This window comes from Xyrauchen texanus, chromosome 35 (genome assembly GCF_025860055.1).
Source record: "Xyrauchen texanus isolate HMW12.3.18 chromosome 35, RBS_HiC_50CHRs, whole genome shotgun sequence".
In the NCBI taxonomy this organism is placed as follows: Eukaryota; Metazoa; Chordata; class Actinopteri; order Cypriniformes; family Catostomidae; genus Xyrauchen; species Xyrauchen texanus.
Genome location: NC_068310.1, coordinates 22,392,708 through 22,413,974, shown reverse-complemented (window position 1 = coordinate 22,413,974; position 21,267 = coordinate 22,392,708). Strand labels below are relative to the sequence as shown.

General features: G+C 37.4%; 2 protein-coding genes across 3 annotated transcripts in view; both read left to right on the top strand.

Moving 5' to 3' along the window:
- Window positions 1-3,541: 3,541 nt before the first annotated feature.
- On the top strand, window positions 3,542-6,755 carry LOC127629040 (heat shock protein beta-7-like). The gene is made up of 3 exons (XM_052106054.1): window positions 3,542-3,955; window positions 5,214-5,347; window positions 5,421-6,755. Exons 1-3 carry the CDS (start codon window positions 3,880-3,882, stop codon window positions 5,598-5,600), a joined length of 390 nt encoding a protein of 129 aa, XP_051962014.1. The 5' UTR covers window positions 3,542-3,879; the 3' UTR covers window positions 5,601-6,755.
- Window positions 6,756-7,093: 338 nt separating this feature from the next.
- Window positions 7,094-21,267, top strand: part of LOC127628966 (zinc finger and BTB domain-containing protein 17-like) — a 41,514-nt gene continuing 27,340 nt past the window's right edge. The window contains exons 1-14 of one of the 2 annotated variants that reach the window (XM_052105967.1): window positions 7,094-7,229; window positions 11,143-11,388; window positions 12,812-12,973; window positions 13,567-13,914; window positions 14,005-14,094; window positions 14,173-14,396; window positions 14,494-14,636; window positions 14,919-15,219; window positions 15,313-15,400; window positions 17,012-17,128; window positions 17,211-17,331; window positions 17,416-17,546; window positions 18,085-18,336; window positions 18,544-18,633. In XM_052105967.1, coding sequence (XP_051961927.1) covers window positions 11,157-11,388; window positions 12,812-12,973; window positions 13,567-13,914; window positions 14,005-14,094; window positions 14,173-14,396; window positions 14,494-14,636; window positions 14,919-15,219; window positions 15,313-15,400; window positions 17,012-17,128; window positions 17,211-17,331; window positions 17,416-17,546; window positions 18,085-18,336; window positions 18,544-18,633 — 2,299 coding nt within the window. In that variant the 5' untranslated portion in view covers window positions 7,094-7,229; window positions 11,143-11,156. Of the gene's footprint in view, window positions 7,230-11,142; window positions 11,389-12,811; window positions 12,974-13,566; window positions 13,915-14,004; window positions 14,095-14,172; window positions 14,403-14,493; window positions 14,637-14,918; window positions 15,220-15,312; window positions 15,401-17,011; window positions 17,129-17,210; window positions 17,332-17,415; window positions 17,547-18,084; window positions 18,337-18,543; window positions 18,634-21,267 lie in introns of both variants that reach the window. The other variant, XM_052105966.1, reaches the window with a different exon arrangement.

Genomic DNA, 21,267 nt, shown 5'->3' with positions numbered 1-21,267 from the left:
CTAGTTGCAATTGAAATACTTGGTAATTAGAACACAGTTACATTCAAAAGTATTTTGATTACTGAAGAGATTACTTTGCATTTGATTGCCATTTCTTTCATTTAATATTTAGTGCTTTCAGGACAAAAGTATAAATATAAATGATGTGATCCAAAGTGCATTTGAACAGCGGTGAAACACTTTCTTATGATGTGTTACATTCATACGAGCAGTAAGTTTGAAGTAAGTTTGGAGCAGAAAAAATAGAAATAAACCTTGTGGGAATTGTCAGCTAATATGCTAGCCATTTTACATGCACGTGTTACCAGGCATGATCATGTTTTTTTATCAAATAATTTCACATTGGATCATAATTTATATTTTCATATCCTTGATAATAATTTTTTTATTGTTTTCCATTAAAAATAGAAAAAAATCCTTAAAACATGATTCATTAGATTTATCTTGTCAGATAAAATGTATCTGTATCTTTGATATTAGGGCAAAAATCATATTCTTGATAATAATTTTTGTATTGTTTTCCTGTAAAAATATTTAAAAATCCTTAAAACAAGATCAATTTGATGATCTTGTTTTAGAAAAGATAGTTCGTTTTTTCAAAGAATGTATTTTTAACATGTGTATTTTGTGTTACTGTACTGGCAGAGTTTTTATAGTCAAAACAAGTGAAAAAATCTATCAGTACTGAAGAAGTAATCCAAAGTATTTACAAAGAATACATTACTGACCTTGAGTAATCTAACGGAATACATTACAAATGACATTTTACAGCATGTACTCTGTAATCTGTAGTGGAATACATTTAAAAAGTAACCCTCCCAAACCTAGCTATATCATAGAAAGGTACTACATTTTTATATATATTCATTTATTCATTGTAAACGAGTTTGCTTGTTCATATAATCTTGAGGTAATGGTAAATGGTTGAACTGGTTTGGCTTGCTGTCCGCAATGGAGGATCCATAGGGCGACACTCAACTCACGCTCCAAGATTCCCTTGGACTTCATGGAAATAATGAATGTAATGATGATGTAAAGGTTTGCAAGCCTTTATATGCTCTAGTGATGATTGAGAGATTAGATGAACCTGCTCCTCCCAAAATTACATTTAGAACTCCAATTGTTGAGAGTCGAAAGGTAAGATTAAGATGATTTTTTTTAACTGTTTCAACTCTTAAACAGATGAAACATTACCCAAACATAACCGGAAGTTTAAAAAATATCCTTCAATCCCCTTGATTCCATTTTCTGACTCCATATTCAGCTGTGCAGCCCTCCAGTACAACCACAATGACGTAAGATTAAATTGCTGTTTATTTAAAATCTGAAACCCCCTGATAAGTTTACAATTATTTTATTCCCCTTGCAGACTCAATCTGCAGTTCCCATGAAGAGTGGTTGAATCAAAAGGGTGAATATGTGTGAAATGTCACAGTAATAATGCTTGCCTCACTCCCTAACTGATGAGTGGATACCCTCTGTCATTCTGCATTCTGATCATTTTCCCCATCAATATTCATCCTTTTCTCTCAGACGGGTCTAGACACTGGGTCTGGCTTAAGAGAATCATGACAGCCAAAGATCATATTAGCCAACAGAGTGTGTATGAATGCAGCCTGACTATATTTTCTCAGCATCTCAGAATGTATTATTGTATGATTTGTTTTGGCACTGTAATTTGAATCCCTATTTTGTGTATATAGAGCTGCATTGTTTGTTGCTCTTTTGTTTGTGTCTCACAGATCCTGCAAAACCAGCCAATCATATTGAGAGACAATGATAATCCTATATTATGTAATGAATAGCAGCTGAGGGCAACACAAACACAAACACTGTAAAATAATACATGCTGTCTCTCTCTGGAGCTTCTCAACAGTTATGTATGTTTACATTTGAATGTGAATACATGATTTTAGCTTTTACACGTCAATTTAAATTTTCATACTGTTTATGGCCACATACTCTTGAGGGCTGCCTGATGACATCCATGAACTAGGTGAATACTTGGGAGGATATCGAGTGAACTTTCTTAAGAGAATTCACACCAGGCTCAAGGACAAACTGTGCTAGTAGCGATTATACTGCTGACTGATTAAATGGTCTCTCTCTCTCTCTCTTTTTCAAGAGAGTCAAACGAGTTGGCATGTACAAAAATGTACAACTTTTACCCATAAATAGAAAAATAAATAAATCAACACATGATGTTATTACATTGTTTCCATGTCTCACCCCTAACCAAAACCTAAATCAAATGTAACCCCTACCCAAACCCAAAACAAAACATGATTTTAATAGATAAACCACTGTTGTATACCAAACATTAGGTTTTGAACAAGTGTTCTTTGTTCCCCTAAGTTTGACCCAAACTCATACCCTAACCATGAAAATAAGTCATTTGTATTGCATACTGTAAATAAATATGGAATGAGTAACTGCATTTGTCTGATGTTTCCTTTCTTCAAATAAAGTGTTGAATAGGAGGCTAGCTAAAATGTGATGCCTTTATTGTATTGATTTGAAATTCAGTTTGTTAATTGGTTAGTCTCTATATGAATAAAAGTACTTTTTCCTTTGAGCCAAGTTGTGCAGCACTATATCTTGCAATTTTGCCATCTTGTATGAATTATTATGAGTTGTCATGAGACAGCATTGGACTTTATTGTTTATACTGATAGGGGAAGAATCAGTGTGACTGCATGATTTCTGCACAGAAGAGGACACTATACTGCCATAATGAAAAACAACACAAAGGCTCCAAATAATGTTTGTTTATCATACTGAAACCTCATGTTTCCAGAGTTCTTTCAGTGCAATGAACATCCTAAACTACAAATTCAAAGGAGACATGAAATGAGTAATGAGAGGTAACCAGCTGAAATGAGCAATGATTGAGCAACGTGTAACTAAAGAGGCTATTATTAGCAACTCTTCTCCAAAAACAAATGCTACCTAATTAGTTTTCCTTATACCATCTGTCCCTCAACTACACGATCTCATCCACATTCCTACTGTCTTTAGGTTAACCTTGTTTGTGACCTTTCATTCCTCAACCTTGTTGTTTATAAAGAGATGAACACCCTCAGGACATGTATTTTCTGTAATTATCAAATAGACAGACACCGTAGTATAAAGAGATGGTAAAGTCTCTGACAGTTTTCAAGCAAGTAACTTTTCAATAGAGTGCCATTGCAAATCATGGCAAATTACTGTGGATGGCAGGTTTGCGAGAAATGGATGGAGAGGACGCAGAATGGAAGAGAGGAAGGCAATAGACTATATAGCTATTTCAGGGAGTGAGTGTCTGGAATGCCAGCTGTTGATACACCCCCCCCACCCTCCCTTAACCTCTCTATATCTCTCCCTTTCCTATCTTTGAGTCTTTGTCAGAGCCCCTTTCTCAACCTCAAGCCCTCATCACCCAAAACTTTTCCGACCTCAGAGCCCCTCTCCCTCACACGTTAAATATAGCACACTGTCATCCTACAATTAACACACACCATGCAGGCACATCTTCAAAACTCACAACCTGGATCAACTATATATAAGACGGTCAGACAGCCAATACCAACAGACCACAGCTCAAGGGAAACACAGCTAAAATAAACTGTGAGAGGAGTTTCCTATCAAGCACTTCTGAGTTAAAGGAGACAAGATTAAGTGTGGATTCACACAGTGATTTATACGAGGACAGGGTACAAAACTGCCTAATTTTAAATCTTGGTCCTCACCTAATCACTCTATAGCGTGGGCCGGATATTTATTTAAGCCAAGAGAACCGTCTAAACACTAATGAGTGTGACCAACTCCTCTGCCTATTGATCGGAGCGCAGTTACCACCAGACATCTTCCACTCCCTCCTCATCCTCAACAAACCCATACATGGAGAAGAGCCGGGGACTTTTTGCTGAGGACTTTGGATCGTTCATGTGTCCAAATGATTCTTTGGGATTTCCAAGTGAGTTACAAAACCCAGTCCCAGTTCTTTATGTACCTATATAGTTAAGTGTATCTCTTTGAGTAAAATACACAGCTTTCACTCATTAAACACTGTGGGTTGTTTGTTTCACCACCAGAAATAATAAATAAATAAAATTATATATATATATATATATATATATATATATATATATATATATATATATATATATATATACAGGGTTGGGAGGGTTACTTTTGAAATATATTCCACTACAGATTACAGAATACATGCTGTAAAATATAATTTATAACTTATTCCATTAGATTACTCAAGGGCTGTAACATATTCTAAATACTTTGTATTTCTTCTTCAGCATTGGTAGATTTTTTTCACTTGTTTTGACTATAAAAACTCTGCCAGTACAGTAAGAAAAATTACACATGTGAAAAATACATTCTATGAAAATATGAAATATCTTATGCAGTTGATTCTAAAACAAGATAAATCTAAACAAACTGATCTTGTTTTAAGGATTTTTAGATATTTTTACAAGAAAACAATACAAAAATTATCATCATGATTATTGCCCTAATATCAAAGGTATTACTAGAAAAAATAAATAATGATCCAATGTGAATTTTCTTGATAAACAAATATAATAGTGCCTTGTAAAATGTGCACGTAAAATGGCTAGAAATAGCATTTTATCTTAGTGTAAAGCTGACAATTTACACAAGGTTTATTTCTATTTCTTCTGCTCCAAACTTACTTCAAATGTACTTCCCTGTCTGCTCGTATGAATGTATATATATATATATATATATATATATATATATATATATATATATATATATATATATTCTTCTAAATAAATAAAAAGGAGGTGAGGGTGACTTTAGAGAATGTTTTGGCCAGAGCCAAAACTGTGACTTCACTGTAGGGGAATGACTGGAGTGGAGCAAAAATTTGGCAGCCTGTTGCTAAGTGACCTTGATTTGAGAATATGAAGTGTTAGTAGTCTGTTAGTGTTAGATTCACCAAGGCAAATTCCCACACACAACTAAAGTGGCACATTAATGCACAGGAATGCCTGTTTGCAATATACTGTTGTGGTGCTTGTGTATAACACAGTTAAATGAGTACACGCATGACTAACAGCTGATTTAATTGAGTAATTTCTGCTCAGTCACAGCGTTTAAATTTAGCATGAGGTTGTCACTGAAAAAGGCCAGATGATAATATTGCAGTGAAGCATCAAATTCTGTCCTCCATTTATTATTTGATGGTTTTCTAGACAGAACAGGGACAAATGGAAACATCAAGACACTGGGAGACACATACCAATTCACAGTGGATGTCCAAGACTTCTCACCTGAGGATGTCATAGTCACCACCTCAAACAATCAGATTGAAGTTCATGCTGAAAAGGTAAATAGACAGTTTTTCATAATGAAAACTGATCTGTGCTTTCTGTATATAATACCTGTATTTTATTCAACAGCTTGCTACAAATGGCACAGTGATGAACACATTTACCCATAAATGCCAGCTACCAGAGGATGTAGACCCCACCTCTGTGAAGTCATGTTTAGGAGCTGATGGGACTCTCACTATAAAGGCACAGAGACAGCCTGCAAAACTGGAGCATGCGCAGACATTCCGCACAGAGATCAAAATCTAGATATTTTCTCTCCTGCTGCATCTAAGCTCTTGTTTCACTGTGATAACTGACCTTGAAAATAGTTACTAAATCCTGCTGTGCCATTTCACCATGGCCTCCTCTCATATCTTCTCTATTAGACTTGGATGGATTTTAACCCTAGAAATCACATGTAACTTTAACCCCCTAAAATGCATATCTGGGTTAAAGTTACATGCAACAAATTACTCATTTGTTAATGAAAATAGATTTTAATTATACATTTTTGGGTACATTAATGGGATGATATGCCAATTTTGGTAACACTTTATAATAAGGTTACATTAGTTAGCATTAGTAAATGCACATTAGGTGTCATGAACTATGAGTGAACAATGAACAATATATTTGTTACAGCATTTCTTAATCTTCATTAATGTTAGTTAATAAAAATAAAATTGTTCATTGTTAGTTCATGTTAGCTCATAACGCATTTACTAATGTTAAAATATAAAAAAATTTGTATACTGTATGTTGAAATTTACATTAACCAAGATTAATAAATTCTGTAAAAGTATTGGTCATTCTTAGTTAATGTGTAACCGTAACAAGTGTAGCCTTATTTTAATGTGTTACCCCTATTTCTTTTATTTAATATATTTTATTCTGAGTAGTTTAACTTAAACTGAAAGTTAAGTATAAGTTTCAGGTGGAACAGAGCAATTGAAGTGAATTCCAAAGGAAACACAAATGGAAACTAGGGGTAAAGATTATTCAAACACCCTTTTAATTTATTAATAATAATAAAAATAATAATAGCAAAATACATAATCAAATACATCTTACTTGATGAATTCCTGGAGTTTATTTAATATTTTCCAGTAGGATTTTGTAAATGTAAAGCTGTGTTGTGTTTATGTGATTATTATCAGAATAGAATAAAATTAGAACATTAACCTAGTGATATGATGAATATATGATCTGAGACAATGATTTGGTCCATGCCTGCTTCCATTAAAGTGGACATCATGAGCAAACAGGTACTCTATGTGGCTCTGAATACTTTTTCTAGTGTCCACTGTCATTATTCAGTCATCATCTTCCTTTTTTTTGTCCTTTATGCCATCCATCAACCTGTCACAGTTCTACATACAAATGTATGACGGCTAATGTACATATAAAGACATATCTCATTCTAGTGTCTAACCTTGCTTGTGTTAAATTAATAGTTTAATGTGATATTACGACGCCAATGGCACCAATACGCCGCCATTGGTGTATGAATGTGTGTGTGAATGGGTGATTGGGACACAGTGTAAAGCGCTTTGGTAACCTCTGAAGTTAGAAAAAAAGCGCTATATAAGTGCAGACCATTTTACCATTTTTTTTTTTTTTTTTTTTTGATATCTATGGTTTTATGCACTGTAGTTCCATGATGAGACCACAATATTTTTAATAACAGCTCAAGCTCGCCCTCATGTGGTCAAAACAATAACAGTACAAGTTCGCGCATGCGTATATGTGCCAAGCCGTCAGCAATTCGCTCGGACACAATCAATCGATCAGTGAGCGGAAGATGGCGGAGCATCGAGATCGATCACCGAAACACTCGATTGAAAGGAAAAGGTGAAGTCTGGGAAAGCTATTCGTCCTCTTGATAAGGAAATGAAGGTAAAGCATGACATAATATAATAATAGTTTTAAAGACTACTCTACAGAGTAGCGTTTAACCGAAAACGCGGGCAAAAACAAGCAAAGAAATAGCAGGATTTCAGCCCGTCTGTGTCAACGCCATCTTGCTCCTGCAGGGTTAGGCACGCTGAATTAATCCCGGAGTAAAGAGCGAGAAAGAGAGAGAGAGAGGACTCATAATCAATCCGCAACATCGTCAAACACATTCTTGTGCTGGAATGGCGCAGTTGCACACCATAAGCCCTAGACATATTTACTGTCAGCCAGACAATGTGACTTCATTGCGCAACTTGTCTTGTGCATTTGACGATACGTTGAATTTGACTGCAGGACTCATAGTCTCTAGCTAGCTACACGCTCTTCAGTGTTATATTTGGATATTTGTTGATGTACATAAGTCTCTTCGGTGATTAATTTCTGGCGGTACACAAGTATTGAATCATAACAAGACCCATGCGCCATAAAGGGCATTATGTGCATGGTAGATGAAATAACTCTGTTCAAAGGAATAACAAGTTTATTAAAAGAGACTAACTTCCAACCCCACCGACTTTGAACAAATTTTTATGACTTGTTAATGAAGGACTTTTGGTGCTAATTTCGGATATTTTGGTTTTTGAACACATCTCTGGTGTATGTGATATTAAACACTAATGGTGTTTATTAGTTGACTATCACAGTGACAACAGAACTGATCTATAAAATCGAACTGTTACACCTCTTATGTTTAAAATAATTACTACAAGGGATAGTAGACCCAAAAAATTATGTTCTCATAATTTCCTCACCCTCATGCCATCACAGATGTGTATGAATTTCTTTCATCTGCAGAACACAAATTAAGATTTTTAGAAGAATATCTCAGCTCTGTAGCTCCATAAAAGTGAATGGTGGCTAGAACTTTGTAACTCCAAAAAGCACATAAAGGCAGCATACAAGTAACCTGTACGACTCAAATGGTTAAATCTTTATCTTCAGAAGTTATATGATAGGTGTGGCTTTGAAACAGATCAATATTTAAGTCCTTTTTTTTTTACTATAAATCTCCACTTTCACAACTTTAATTCACATATGGCACCTTTTTAGATTCACGTTCACATCTGAATGTGAAAGTGGAAAGTTATAGTAAAAAAATCCAAGGATTTAAATACTGATCTGTCTCATCCACAGAGCTGAGATATTTTTTCTAAATAATCTTAATTTCTCTTTAGCAGAATAAAGTATGAGAGAATATTTGTTTTTAGATGACCTATCCTGTTAACTAACATCCCAACATTCTTACTATATATATATATATATATACACACACACACACACACACACACACACACACACACACACACACACACACAGAGTTGATGTCAGAAGTTTACACTCACCTTAGCCAAACAAATTTAACTCAGTTTTCACAATTTCTGATATTTAATCATAGAAAATATTCACTGTCACGGGTCAGTTAGGATCACTGCTTTATTTTAAGAATGTAAAATGTCATGGTGGGCCTGGGTAGCTCAGCGAGTAAAGACGAGTTCAAATCCAGGGTGTGACCCCAGCTCTCAGCGGGGCTCGTGGTGATATGTGTGGATTTGGAGAATAGTGTGAAGTCTCCAAACGTGCTATGTCTCAACAAGCCACGTGATAAGATGCGTGGATTGACAGTCTCAGATGCGGAGGCAACTGAGATTCGTCTTCCGCCACCCGGATTGAGGTGAGTCACTACACCACCACAAGGACTTAGAGCGCATAGCGAATTGGGGAGAAAAGAAAAGAAAGTGAAATGTCAGAATAATAGTAGAGAGAATTATATATTTCATCCTTTATTTATTTCATCACATTCCCAGTGAGTCAGAAGTTTACTCACACTTTGTTAGTATTTGGTAGCATTGTCTTTAAATTGTTTAACTTGGGTCAAACTTTTTGGGTAGCCTTCCACAAGCTTCTCACAATAAGATGCTGGAATTTTGGCCCATTCCTCCAGACTGAACCAGTGTAACCGAGTCAGGTTTGTAGGCTTCCTTGCCCGCACACGCTTTTTCAGTTCGGCCCTCAAATTTTCTATTGGATTGAGGTCAGTGATGGCCACTACATTACCTTGACTTTGTTGTCCTTAAGTCATTTTGCCACAACTTTGGAGGTATGCTTGAGGTCATTGCCCATTTGAAAGACCCAATTACGACCGAGCATTAACTTTCTGGCTGATGTCTTGAGATGTTGCTTCAATATATTTACATAATTTCCCTTCCTCATGATGCCATATATTTTGTGAAGTGCACCAGTCCCTCCTGCAGCAAAATACCCCCAAAACATGTTGCTGCAGGAGGGACTGGTGCACTTCACAAAATATATGAAGAATTTTGAAGAGCACCATCCTCCACTTCTTAGAGTGCCATGTCTTTTTTAAAGGCTATTTTACACTGCCCTATCAAACACCACCATCCAACAGTTGTTGGGTTTGCCAGTATGTTCACCCTGTTGTCATTTGTTGGAAGCTGTTTTCATTCTATCTGCGTTTGTCGGGTCTCGGAATGTTTGAGCAGTCTAGTATGATTTTACAACACCAACAAACTCTGATGTAATCTGACTTCATCATGAACCAGTGCTATGAAAATAAGGTACGTTTCCCTGCCAACTCAAAGTAAATGAAAGTGAATGGGCCCAACTGCATTGGTAGAGCAGAAGAAACTTAGTAAATCATGATAAATCACTTTTTTTTTTTTTAAAGCAAACCTGTTAAAGAATTCTGTTGCTTTCTAAATGAAAGAAAACAAAATTATATGTTAATGTTGGGTTCAGCTGTTTGTGTTGATGACACTCATGAGAGAATAAGTACAAATAGCCTACATCAAGGCACAGAGGGAGATAGATTTAGGCTGAAGCACTCTTTTCACATGCAAGAAAAACACAGATTCTTTATTTGTGATAATCCAACAGAAAACGCAAACAATGAAATAAATGAAGACATACAATAATTAAAATATTAACTTTTTCCACATTATGGACATAATCTCACGTGTAAAATATTTTTGGCACTGGATTGCTATATTTTTGACGGATCTCCCAGAATGAGTAAGTTATAGCCTAAAGTTACATTGAATACACGCTAAACATATTTAATCAATCGTGCATATATATATACGTATATGAAGGGATATAATAGGTGTGGATGAGAAACAGATAAATATTTAAGTCCTTTTTTTACTAAAAATCTCTACATTCACATCCACATTCTTCTTTGTTTGTTTTCTGGAGATTTGCATTCTTCATGCATATCGCCACTTGGCCTACTGGTCGAGGCTGGTCAAATGTGGAGATTTATAGTAAAAAAGGACATAAATGTTGATCTGTCATAAACATCTGGGATGGCATGAAGGTGAATAAAAGAAGAGAGAATTCAATTTTCAATTTTGGGCAAACTATCCCTTTAATTACCTACATACAATAATGTGAACTCTACTAACCAGGCTTGGATGATGAAGGGACAGCCACTGACTGAAAAGCGCAACAAGCATTGACAATTTCCTGCATTTAAAGGAAAGTAGCTACAGCAAGCACATCCTCCAAGTTCTGAGAGTTCAGATTGAGCTTTGCTGTGTACATAAACTCTGACCTGTAAAACATTAAATCCATTGAAAGAAAATAATATATAATATGATATACAATAAATATATAGATATATATAGATATGTCTGTCTATCTATTTATCCATCCATATTTATTTTTAACTTTAAGGCCAGGCTTTATCAGCCAACATCAAAATTGACTAAATATCTAGTTTCACTAAAATGTATTATTTTGAAAAGCACAACAGGGACAAAATTAGTTTGTGTGCTTCATGTGCAACATGTAGAAATGAAATAAATTCCTTGTCTTTTTCTTTTTTATCACACATCAGGGTACTCCCACCTAATGAACCTTCAATCCACTCCATCAGCCATGGACTTTCCCTGGCATAGTGCGAAAGTCCTTGGGCAACTAAACGAACAACGTCAGTTGGGTGTCCTTTGTGACTGCACGTTTGTGGTAGATGGAATAGACTTCAAGGCCCATAAGGCAGTTCTGGCAGCATGTAGTGCATACTTTCGCACTCTCTTTTTGGACCAGAATGATGTTGTTCATCTTGATATCAGCAATGCCGCAGGTAGGCTTACTTTTTTACGGAGAGCTTTACACATTCTGATATATTGTTTATTGTTTTGACTAAATATTATTGGGTTTTTTCTTCAATTATTTATTTATATATATATATATATATATATATATATATATATATATATATATACACACACACACACACACACACACACACACACACACACACACACACACACACACACACACACACACTGGCGGCCAAAAGTTTGGAATAATGTACAGATATTGCTCTTATGGAAAGAAATTGGTACTTTTATTCACCAAAGTGGCATTTAACTGATCACAATGTATAGTCAGGAGTAAAAATTACTATTTGAAAAACATTTTCAGAACATCTTAAACTACTTCAAAGAGTTCTCATCAAAAATCCTCCATGTGCAGCAATGGCAGCTTTGCAGATCCTTGGCATTCTAGCTGTCAGTTTGTCCAGATATTCAGGTGAAATTTCACCCCACACTTCCTGTAGCACTTGCCATAGATGTGGCTTGCTCATGCACCTTAATGTCTAGCTGATCCGACAAAAGCTCAATGGGGTTTAGATCCATAACACTCTTTTCCAATTATCTGTTGTCCAATATCTGTGTTTCTTTGCCCAATCTAACATTTTCATTTTTTTTCTGTTTCAAAAGTGGCTTTTTATTTGCAATTCTTCCTATAAGGCCTACACCCCTCTCTTTACTGTTGTACATGAAACCGGAGTTGAGCAGGTAGAATTCAATGAAGCTGTCAGCTGAGGACATGTGAGGCATCTATTTTTCAAACTAGAGATGCTGACGTAATTATCCTCTTGTTTAGTTTCCTTGTTAATTTCTGTCCTTGTTAGAGCCAGTTGTCCTTTGTCTTTGTAGACTGTAGTGTACACCTTTGTATGAAATCTTCAGTTTTTTTTCCAAGCATCGTATAGCCTTCATTCCTCAAAACAATGATCGACTGATGAGTTTCTAGAGAAAACTGTTTCTTTTTGCCATTTTTTCCTAATATTGACCTTAAGACATGCCAGTCTATTGCATACTGTGGCAACTCAAAAACAAACACAAAGACAAAGTTAAGCTTCATTTAACAAACCAAATAGCTTTCAACTGTGTTTTATATAATGGCAAGTGATTTTCTGGTACCAAATTAGCAATTTAACATGATTACTCAATGATAAGGTGTTGGAGTGATGGCTGCTGGAAATGGGGCCTGTCTAGATTTTATCAAAAATCACTTTTTTCAAATAGTGATGGTGCTGTTTTTTTTAAATCAGTAATGTCCTGATTATACTTTGTGATCAGTTGAATGCCACTTTGGTGAATTAAAGTACCAATTTCCTTCCGAAAACAACAAAATCTGTACATTATTCCAAACTTTTGGCTGCCAGTGTGTGTGTGTGTGTGTATATTTTGTTCAATGGATTTCATATTTTACAGGTCTTGAGCAGGTCCTTGAGTTTATGTATACAGCAAAGCTCACTCTGAACTCTCAGAACTTGGAGGATGTGCTTGCTGTTGCTACTTTCCTTCAAATGCAGGAAATTGTCAGTGCTTGTTGCGCTTTTCAGTCAGTGGCTGTCCCTTCATCATCCAAGCCTGGTTAGTAGAATTCACATTATTGTATGTAGGTAATTACAATAAAAGGGATAGTTTACCCAAAATTTTAAATTCTCTCTTCTTTTATTCACCTTCATGCCATCCCAGATGTTTATGACAGATCAGCATTTATGTCCCTTTTTACTATAAATCTCCACCTTTGACCAGCCTCGACCAGTAGGTGGCGATATGCATGAAGAATGCGTATCACCAGAAAACAAAAGAAGAAAAAAGTGGATGTGAACGTGGAGACTTAAATATTGATCTGTTTCTCATCCACACCTATCATATCACTTCAGAAGATATGGATTCAACATCTGGAGTCGTATGGATTCCTTTTATGCTGCCGTTATGTGTTTTTTGGAGCTTCAAAGTTTTGGCCATTATTCACTTGTGCTGTATGGACCTAAAGAGCTGAAATGTTCTTCAAAATTATCTTTTGTGTTCTGCAGAAGAAAGTCATACACATCTGTAATGGCATGAGGGGATTCGATTGTGAGAGAATTAAAATTTTTGGGCGAACTATTCCTTTACAAAAGGTACTGTACTGTTTTTCATGGCTGCTCTTCCTCATGTGTGTTCATGTAAAATTGTAGTAAAGGGACCCGTAGAGGAACAACCAAGATCTGTAAGGAAAACAGAGGATGCAGCATCCCAGGAGGAGCAGGAGAGGCATGCCGTGGCTCAGGATGTGGCACCTGAAGTGAAAGAAGCTCCTTCTCAATCTGAAACAACAGATTCAGAAACACAGGCGGTTGCATGTAACACACCGGAGAAGCGAAGTTCAAAGACACCGAGAGCTGTGTGCAAAATTAGTGGGCAGTCCAAGCTCAGCCACCACACCAGGCAAAAGAAAGCTGCCAAGACAGAAACGGAGGAAGAAAATGCCACAAATGAGATTCCACAATATCAAGATGACCCTTCTGATGAAGACTACACTCCCAGTCAGTATACCTTCACTGCCCTGAGTGCTTTTGCTTATTTTAGTCATCTCACAATAAAGTTTTTGTGTGACTCTATACCTGCTCTTACAGGCCACTCCCAGAGGGTAAAAGCTAAACGATCTTATCTTAGCACAAGGAGAAGCAAGTCGAAATATGCAACTGTTCACCCGTCCATACAAGGTAAACATTTTACCTATACAAGAATGGTTATTTAGGTCTTAGTATTTTTCTTTAACTGTTAGAAACTTTGTTAAACAGTTGATAATAGTAAGGAAAGTGTGCCGAAAGCTGAGATCGTGGAGACCATCGAAGAGGAAGATGATGGAGAGGATGAATTAGAAGCAGAGGAGGAATTGGAGGAGGAAGGAGAAGAGATGGAGACAGAAGATGGAGAAACAACAGGTTCGGAGGGAAAGAACCTGAAGCCTGGAGCTGAGCGCAGTGAATCCAAAGCCTATAGCTCTGTCACTCACAAATGTGGCGTAAGAGTGTGTTCGTTTGGTAACTCTAAGTCAATAGTGTTTAAATCTCCCCTTTGGTCCAATGAGGATGTAGCTATGTAGCTAATCTTTCTTGCAGGACTGTGGGAAGAAGTTTACGCACGCAGGCAACTTTAAACGTCACATGCGCATTCACACCGGTGAGAAGCCATTTAGTTGCAGAGACTGCAACAAAGCCTTCTCTGATCCAGCCGCCTGCAAAGCACATGAAAAAACACACAGGTGAGTCCTTTATACAGATAGTGAGCTTCTCTATTGTGCCAATCTTACCCTCTTCTACTAGCTAAATGAAGAAACACCATCTCATTCAACATCTACAGTGCAAGCAAGCAATGTGGTGCAACAAAGACACTTTCATGAAGATTAAAGAAGCAAGCAACGTTGATTACTTACAGTGTAGATAGCTTCATTGATTACAATGGGAGAATTACAGTTCTGTTGTGTCACGTTAACCACATCTATGGAAGAAATTTCATTGTGTAATGCCCACTTCTGCCTCTCCAGTCCTCTGAAGCCATACTGCTGTTCAACATGTGGAAAGAGTTACCGGCAGATCAGTCTACTGAACCTGCACAGGAAGCGGCACACAGGCGAGGCGCAGTACAGTTGTGAGGACTGTGGGAAGCTCTTCACCACGTCTGGAAACCTGAAGCGGCATCAGCTGGTGCACAGCGGAGAGAAGCCCTACCCCTGTGAATACTGCGAACGGGCCTTTTCTGACCCTACCGCAAAGATGCGACATCTAGAGACCCACGACACAAACAAGGGTCAAAAATGTCCACACTGTGACAAGAAGTTCAACCAGGTGAGGGATCAATTTATACCACAACTGAGGACACATCTGTCTTTTTCTGTTGCACAGTTAACTTACAAATAGAATTAATTTGATCTCTTTCAGTTGGGAAACCTGAAAGCTCACCTGAAGATCCACATTGCAGATGGGCCTCTTAAATGTAAAGAGTGTGGAAAACAGTTCACCACCTCAGGTGAGTTTTAAACACTACTGGATCCACCTTATTTTGCAACACGTATGTAAGCAAGCGGCTGCGTTTCTGGCCAGTCTGACAAACTTCCGCTGTCATTGACCACAATGTAAATAACTAGAAGGATAATAAGACCAGAATTTTGTGAGATGGGCTTATAAATTATCAGACAACCACAAGATGTACAGCCAGATACTTTTCTAACATCAGCATTTATAGTAAAAGAGTACCTGTAAGTATTTACCTTTTGCTGTGTTTTGTTATTGAAGAGATATATCCATGTAAACCTCCATTAATATTTATCTGCAAAACCTCTGATGTTGCCTTTATTTATTAATTTCATCACCAATCATCAACTGATGTCTCATTCATTCTTCCTGTGCAACCGCGCGTGATAAAACGATGGCAAAATGCGATAAACGGTCAAACTATTTGCTTTACAAACCAATGTGTTTATGAAAATAATGATTAATTATAATAATATGATGACAGATATTGCCAGCCTGCAATATGAAGCAACATGATGTAGTATTTTTGTGTCGCTAAAATAGCTGGAGGTGGCTTATACCGGAAGAGGTCCACATTCAAGGAGGATAATGGTGGCACACTAGTCATGCTGAAAAGTGAGGCGGATACACTATATTCAGTGGGATACAAAGCCTGAGACACATTGAAAATTTTGGATTCAAAATCGAATTTAAACCTGTAAATAAAGAAAGATTTTAGAATTTTGAAAAAATAAAATTTATGACGTAAATTAAATAAGAAATACTTTCGATTGTGCACTATTTTTAGGTAACTAATACTTATGCCATCCCAGATGTGTATGACTTTCATTTGCTGAACTCAAATTAAGATTTTAAGAAGAATTTCTCAGGTCCATGCAATGCAAGTGAATAGGTGCCAAAATGTTAAAGCATTTAATTAATCCATGTGACTCCATTGGTTAAATCCATGTGTTCAGAAGTGACATGATAGGTGTGGGTGAGAAAAAGATCAATATTTAAGTATTTTCTTTACTATAAATTTTCCTCCCTGCTCAATCAATCTCCACTTTAACTTTCACTTTCACATTCTTCTTCTTATGTTTTTGGTTATTCACATTCTTCCTTCACATCGCCCCCTACTGGACAGGGAGAAGACTTTCTAGCAAAAAAAGACTTAAATATTGATCTGTTTACCCCACCCTATCATATCTGTTCTGAAGCAGGTATGGATTAAAACACTGGAGTCATATGGGTTACTTTTATGATGCATTTATTTGCTTTTTGGAGCATCAACATTTTGGCACCAATTCACTTGTATGGACCAACGAAGTTGAAATATTATTATAAAAATCAGAATTTGTGTTCGGCAGAAGAAAGAAAGTCATACAAATCTTGGATGGCATGAGGGTGAGTGAATGATGAGAGAATTTTCATTTTTGGTTATTACAGATGTATTTAAATGTAAGTACATTGCAACAATATGTATGTACATAATAAGTACATTGTATCAAATGCTTAAGTACATAGTAGTTAAAGACATCTAATATAAAGTTGGCCCAAATTAAAAAAAAAAACAATTTAAAAATGAATTGCATTAAATTATGTGCCTCCATTTTTTTGACCACAGGAAACCTAAAGAGACACCTGCGTGTGCATAGTGGTGAAAAACCCTTTGTCTGCATGCACTGCCAGAGAGCTTTTGCAGACCCTGGAGCCTTGCAGAGACATGTGCGCATCCACACAGGTAAGAACTGTTCCTTATGTCCATGTGCATGAGTCTTTTTAAATTCAGAGTTAATTTGACCATCTCTGTTTTCCTCTTTCAGGAGAAAGGCCTTGTCTGTGTCTGATTTGTGGAAAGGGCTTCACGCAGGCCAGTTCACTCATTGCTCATGTTCGACAACATACTGGGGAGAAACCGTATGTGTGTGACCGCTGTGGCAAAAGGTAAGACAATGCTTGAATGATTTGCTTAGATTCATAATGGTTCTATATGATAAGAGTAATTCTGATAACTGTCACACCTCAAAGGTTTGTGCAGTCCAGCCAGCTGGCCAATCACATCCGTCACCATGACAATATCCGACCACACAAGTGCCAAACCTGCAACAAAGGATTTGTCAATGTGGGAGATCTCTCCAAACATATAATTATTCATACAGGTAGGAGAAGTAACACTATTGAAATGTCCAGTGTAGAGGGGTTATTTTAAATTTTCTACACTACAAAAATTAATTTGTATTACCAGTATCAGTATTTGTGTCTTGATTTCCTGTCTAAACATTCTTAAAACAAGATTTTAATTGACAACATTTACTTGAGGAGCACAGTAGTGTAATCTAGGGCATTCGCAAGCATACGCCACATACCCACCTATCTTTCTAAGGGTTTTGCATATTCGCTTCTAAAATTAGTAAAGATACATTATGTTGTTGATTTTTTTTATCCTAATTGGAAAAAGTTTTCTTTCTCCTTTCTGCTGAAGAATTACTAAATTGAATGTGCTTAAAACTAGAAAATAAACGTTATTTTAGATGCTGTAGTCTCTGAAAATAGGTCTTACTATCCAACACAATTTTACATTATCTTCTTTTTAAGGATGTTTTGATATTTTTCCTGGAAAACATGTATACTGATTTAGAAATAAACTTTTTGCAGCAAGGATTTAAGCAGTTCCTTCTTGTGACTTCCTGTTCATAGGGGAGAAACCTTTTCTGTGTGATAAATGTGGCCGAGGATTCAACCGCGTGGACAACCTTCGTTCCCACGTGAAGACTGTGCACCAGGGGAACGCTGGAATGAAGAGACTAGTGGTTTCTGAGGAGGATGGGGAAGAGAAAATGCTGCCTGGCACCCCAGGCTCAGAGCTCGACAGTAATGAAGTCAACATCGTCACCGTCACCACCGATGACATTGTGACTCTGGCTGCCAGTGCTGTAGCACAGCTGACTGGTGAGAGCATCACAGAGGTGTTTTAATAAAACTAACACAAGGAATTGTGATTCGTGTACCATGTTCGAGTAATAACATAGTGTCTTTTATACTAAGGTGGTGCAACAATAATACTAAAGGGAATATGCTAAGTTTACTAAATCTGAGCTTGACAGTAATGGTGGTTGCATGGTCTTCTGACATTATTTGCTGTTCTTGATCCTATAGTGGTGCCAATGGCAACCTCTGTATCAGCAGATGAAACAGAGGCACTGAAAGCAGAGATCACAAAAGCGGTGGAAAAAGTGCAGGAGGCAGGTGAGGAAAGTATAGCTTTATTATTATGTTGCATTATTATTATGTATGCTATGCCATGTTATATTTAGGGCTGTCGATGTAACACCTTGTAACACAGTTAAAGGATGGGAAAGGAGGAGGCGAGAACCGGCTTGTCAACATAAATTATATTTTAATGAGAAACTTAAACACATAAACAAACACACATGACGGACATGTCCGTAATTCTCTCTCTCGAACCATCGTCACCGCCGCCTTTATCCTCGCAGCGCCTCATCAGGCTGATTGGTGACCGGGCGCGATAGTCCGACCGCCCCGCCCCTCCGCTCCACACTCCTCCCGGCGTTATCTCAGGCCGGGTGCCACCGGCATGACGTACACCCCCTATCCCTGGGGCGGGTGTATCTTAGCGTCCGCGTGGTCATCCCGCCTTCCTCGCCCTGGGAGGAGACAGGAGGGAAGACAACAACAACACAAAAAAAAAAATAGGTGCGGGAAAAGGCCAACACGGTGCGACAGGGAGAGAGAGAGAGAGAGAAAAGCTCACTCACCGGTTCTCTGATGTACCGTCGCGTGGTCCTCGAACACTCCTCCACACTCAGGCGGACGACAGCCGCTCCAACACCGGGCGAACCGGAGTGAAACCGCCGACCCCAGCGGGTAGAACGCGCCTCCGCTTTTCTGGCGGCAAATGGGGACACTCCTCCACCCCTGGCAGCGGCTCTACCGCCCGGGCGGTCGGAGAGTTTCTTCCCTCCTCCTCATGGACGGCGGTCTTCCCTCGACCCCTCCAGCGTCTCTGGGGACGGCAGGGCACTCCTCCGCCCCGGCAGCGGCTCCTCGCTCCAGGCGGTCGGGTATCCAGTCCCCACTTGCCCCGCGGACGACGGCCGCACTCCGCATCCGGGCGGTCGGGCTACTCCGTCACCCGGCAGATGGCAGCGGCGCCCCTGGGTGGGCGGCAGTGTCGAGGACTCTGCGACGGGCATCCTCCTCCTTCCCGGTTTCAGCACCAATGTAACACAGTTAAAGGATGGGAAAGGAGGAGGCGAGAACCGCTTGTCAACATAAATTATATTTTAATGAGAAACTTAAACACATAAACAAACACACATGACGGACATGTCCGTAATTCTCTCTCTCGAACCATCGTCACCGCCGCCTTTATCCCTCACGCGCCTCATCAGGCTGATTGGGGACCGGGCGCGCGATATTCCGACCGGCCCCGCCCCCCTCCGCTCCACACACCTTAATTATCTGTGATTCATCATGTAAAATATAATGTGTTAAAAAATTCACCCGAACGTAAACGTAACTAAAGTACATATTTTCTTACTGTCAGAGCAATCAAAGTACAGGAAACTTTGTGTTTTATGAGCAGTGCCAGCAGCGGGCTGTCAGCAGATCTTAACAAACCTCAGAAGCAGCTCAGCCACAAAATGAGATCCAGGTCATGTTGACAGCTGGACAAGCGTAACAGAATGTAGTGGTCTCAAGACACATTTCTTTCCCCCAACTTCTTTTAAACAGCACTGAAAACAAGTGAGACGTTTCAAAAGCACCTGTCTGATGCATATGTGCATAGACTGACAATACAATTAAAAATAGTGCAGACGGAACATAAATACACGTCCTGTGACAACAGGAAAGAATGACAAACATTTTTTTTTGGCAAATATTTATATGTGCAATTAATTCAATGAAATAATCATCATGACATGTAAAAATTTTAATCGATCGACAGCCCTAATTATATTAAATTACATTATTAGATTCCTCCGTAGGAGGGAATCTATTGTAATTGATGGTTTTATTATTATTAGATTCCTCCGTAGGAGGGAATCTATTGTAATTGATGGTTTTATTATTATTATTATTATTATTAGATTCCTCCGTAGGAGGGAATCTATTGTAATTGATGGTTTTATTATTAGATTCCTCCGTAGGAGGGAATCTATTGTAATTGATGGTTTTATTAGATTCCTCCGTAGGAGGGAATCTATTGTAATTGATGGTTTTATTATTATTATTATTATTATTATTATTATTATTATTAGATTCCTCCGTAAGGAGGGAATCTATTGTATTTGTCGGTTTTATTATTATTATTATTATTATTATTATTATTATTAGATTCCTCCGTAAGGAGGGAATCTATTGTATTTGTCGGTTTTATTATTATTATTATTATTATTATTATTATTAGATTCCTCCGTAAGGAGGGAATCTATTGTATTTGTCGGTTTTATTATTATTATTATTATTATTATTATTATTATTATTATTATTAGATTCCTCCGTAGGAGGAATCTAATGTAATTGATGGTTTTATTATTAGATTCCTCCGTAAGGAGGAATCTATATAGTATTTAATAGTTTTATTATTATTATTAGATTCCTCCGTAGGAGGAATCTATTAATAATAGTTTATTATTATTATTATTATTATTATTATTATTATTATTATTATTAGATTCCTCCGTAGGAAGGAATCTATTGTAATTGATGGTTTTATTATTATTATTATTATTATTATTATTATAGATTCTCCAGTAGGAGGAATCTATTATGATTGATGAGTTTTATTATTATTATTATTATTAGATTCCTCCGTAGGAGGAATCTAATGATAGTTTATCAGTTTTATTATTATTA

Bases quoted from the DNA above. Each gene is read 5' to 3' on its own strand.
- LOC127629040 (XM_052106054.1), top strand. From the start codon at position 3,880: ATGGAGAAGAGCCGGGGACTTTTTGCTGAGGACTTTGGATCGTTCATG. The intron at 3,956-5,213 runs GTGAGTTACAAA...ATGGTTTTCTAG, and splicing joins TGATTCTTTGGGATTTCCAA to ACAGAACAGGGACAAATGGA. The intron at 5,348-5,420 runs GTAAATAGACAG...TTTATTCAACAG, and splicing joins TTGAAGTTCATGCTGAAAAG to CTTGCTACAAATGGCACAGT.